Source organism: Odontomachus brunneus, unplaced genomic scaffold, assembly GCF_010583005.1.
Source record: "Odontomachus brunneus isolate Ranch 3 - 2012 unplaced genomic scaffold, Obru_v1 Obru_scaffold_240, whole genome shotgun sequence".
NCBI lineage: Eukaryota > Metazoa > Arthropoda > Insecta > Hymenoptera > Formicidae > Odontomachus > Odontomachus brunneus.
Window position 1 is genome coordinate 167,669 of NW_022639690.1, and position 3,557 is coordinate 171,225.

The 3,557-nt window shown below is 36.1% G+C and overlaps 1 protein-coding gene across 3 annotated transcripts in view; it reads left to right on the top strand.

The window, feature by feature from the left end:
* LOC116852612 (SEC14-like protein 2) overlaps positions 1 to 1,662 on the top strand; it is a 158,808-nt gene extending 157,146 nt beyond the window's left edge. For 2 of the 3 annotated variants that reach the window (XM_032833138.1, XM_032833139.1), the window contains one exon: positions 1,159 to 1,662. In XM_032833138.1, the coding sequence (XP_032689029.1) occupies positions 1,159 to 1,206 (48 nt within the window). In that variant the 3' untranslated portion in view covers positions 1,207 to 1,662. The remainder of the gene's footprint in view (positions 1 to 1,158) is intronic. The other variant, XM_032833136.1, reaches the window with a different exon arrangement.
* The last annotated feature ends 1,895 nt before the right edge of the window (positions 1,663 to 3,557 follow it).

The following is a 3,557-nucleotide window of genomic DNA, read 5'->3' on the forward strand; positions in this document are numbered from 1 at the left end:
CCCCGCCGCGATGCGGAGAATCTAGAGGGTGTACCCCCACCCCCAGTTACATGGCTAGAAAGAGGTACTTTTTTTATTTTTATTATTTTCTATTTTTAAAATATAATACTTGAAATATAATAGGAACACACGCATACACCGCGAACCCGCCCGGGCGGGCGGACAAGTGCGCAGGCGGGCGAACAGTATGTGAGTGTGTATAGCAGGCATCTTCCTAACTTACAAATTAGGTATTTTTGTATATACGGTGTCCAAAAATTACATTCATTTTATGCAACTTTTTAACAAACAACGAGCGACAGTTAAAACCTTTTGCATGTTACTCGGGAAAGTGACCTTGACAACATATCAAAGTGATTGAAATCTATAAGATCGCCATTATTATGCATAATTACCAAAGATACATTATATAAGCATAAATTGTAAGAATATCGTTCGAGTCATTGGGAATCACCGCGTGCCGCTCGTCAAGTTAAGCAACACTTTAACGGAGTCAGGACATGTGAGTGGTAACCGGTGATATACTTGTTTCACAAAAGATTTATGAAAGTTTGGAGTGTATGTTGAAAATGATCGGTACCAAGTGATTTATGAAACATGAGAAAATTAGAAATTATAAACATATTTTTTTAAATATTATGATTTTCTCATTTTTCATCTTGGCACAATAATTGTCAGTATTTGATTACTATCAATATTTAACGATGATTTTATTATCAGTATTCACCAGGAATTAAGTACCGGCCAAAAAATTACTAAATTACTAATATTTAATAATTTTTCAATATTTCTACAGTATGATATTTCTGTAAAGGATTTTAACTTACAAAGTCGAGACCGTCGGCAATGTAATGCTAATAATCCTGCATAGTAAAACAGTTCCGCCTATTTGTTCATATTCATCCCGTATGCAACATAACATATAATAATAACATTGCATTATTGCAAATACATTGCTCCGTAATGGTGCACTGCAATTTCTCTGATAGGGGATATTGCAACCTTGCTGCAACGTTGCAGCAACGTCGCGCAACGTTGTTGCATCATTGCAAACTTGCAATGTAATATTTCTGCAATTATTTGGTACTATGTGGGAAAATAAAGTTTGGGTCGCGGGATTGTATCACACATATGGTTAAAGTTGCGATTATTTTTCAGCGAGGCATGGCTGAGCAGACTGAGGCTCACACATCGAACATTTTTTAGTCGGCAGCGAGCGTTAAAATCTCGGTAACGAGTAAGTTGTCCGTGTACGATATTTTTTTATTTTTACCTTAGGACATGAAATTAATATTTTTCGAATATAATATATTTGTTTTGCATATGTCTTTCGTTTTTATGCTATTTATCAGAGATAATTAGGGAAGTGTCAGGCTTGTTTAATGCAAACACGAATATAGATACATAATTTGCATTGCTTACAATGAAATTTTTAATACATATGAAAATATTATTGCTGATGATAAATAGTGAGAAAGTAATGCATCACATTATCTCGAATGTCCAAATGTATATTTTATCGCTTGTAAAAAATCAGGATAATTGTATATTCTCGTTATTATACTTTCAACCTACCTATAAAAACAAATATTGTACGGTAGATAGATTGTTATAGAAATATTATACTAAGAATCATTAATAATTACTTATTATCCAATATTTCTAATACTGAAAATAAGTAATTATCAATGATTTTTAGTATGATATTTCTATAAGGGCATTTCAGCGATATTATTTGTATTGTTATATGTTCATTTATATTTTGCAAGCATTTGTATATGATTTATTGTTGTTTGTCATCTAATTATCCATGATTAATAGCATAAAAACGAAAGACATACGCAAAACAAATGGATTATATTAGGGCTGTAATTTTCTTTCGAAGTCTTCGTATTCGAAGCTTCGATACAAAATATTCGAAATCCGAATTTTCGAAGCCTCGAAGTTGGGTGTATATCAGTTGGACACGGGGCAATTGGACACAGTCCAATCACAAGTCGCTGTTCCAAGGGACCCTATAAATGTCTCTAATCACACGGTGCTGTGATTGGCTGTGTCCAAATGCCCGTGTCAAAGTGCACCGCTCCCCTCGAAGTTTCGAATAGGGCTGTAATTTTCTTTCGAAGTCTTCGTATTCGAAGCTTCGAAGAATCGAAGCTTCGATACAAAATATTCGAAATTCGAATTTTCGAAGCCTCGAAGTTTCGAATACAATACAATACAATCTCGGTGAGCTTGCACCCGATCAACAAGCGTTTTTCTCCAATTCCTCGGACCCTTTACATAAGGGTATATTAGCCCTGCCGCCACCGCGAACAAATTAAAAATGCTTAATTAAAAATGCTTTTGTGTAGTAAAGATATATGCATAAATGAAATAGGGCATTCCTCTTTCAAGGATGAAAACGATGTGAAACTACTGCTATCATGACACTGATTTAATTTTTCAATAATTATATAATAGTTTACTAACTGCTCCAATTTATATGGTAAAATTACGTGCGAGAATGAAGTGTAACATTGGTCAGTGCGAAATAAAAAAATCTCAAATTATCGTTGCTAATTATATTGAAGTCTCAAATAATAGGGAACGTATTCTTCAAAATATTATTCGCAAACTATGCTTGCGCCTACAACACTCTTTTCTAAAAACTTTTTCTTTGATGCATCCAGTATACAAGCGGTTTAAAGAATTCATCAGAAAAGCAGCAAAAGTCTCTCCAAAGAGAGAATGCGAATATCGGTAACGTGGCATTACTTACGTAACGTCTATGTGTAAGAAAATTGAAATGACAACGTAGCACATACACTTACATAACATCTGTGAAAAGTAATTGCAATATCATGTTAGCGCCTATTTGACGATCGTCTTTATCCTATAAGTATATATGTGTATATAAATTCGATATCGTCGGTAAATGAAGATAACGTTTTCTATTTTTTGATGATCGGTCTACGTTATCGACGCTTATCAAGTTCGTTGCTCACTCCGGCATCCCCTTAACGTCACGGCACTACCATGCCGGTGGAACATCTCTGCTGCTGACAGTGTATTGTTTACACAGCCGTCATTCGTAGTGAACACGATGAGAAGCTGGGTGTGGGATTATTGCACCAAAGCCTCTGATGGCCAGTCTGCGACATGTAGCGTGTGTGACATAGTGCTACAAATGCATGGATCCACAACTACAATCATACATCACTTGACGAAAGTACACAATCTCAACGCATCACGCAGTCGTCCAAGCAAAAAAAGGTTTGTCTTGTCTTTTGTGCACAACTATAATTGTGCACGCAACAACCGTCTAACTGAATTGATACGAATTCTCGCTAGAACGTGGTTCGCGTCCGTTTTTCTTGTTAGACAGACATTGAGCAATTATAATCAGAGTTTGTTTTCATCGCTTGTAGATCACAGGAGCATAGCGAGCTAGAGAACCATAAAGATGATGTAGGCTTAGATTTTAATCCGAGCAATGGTAACTCCTTGACCTCCCATTTCCCGGAAGCGTGCGTGGATTTCGGCGTCCACGGACCCCGTTAAGCCCATTCGCAAGG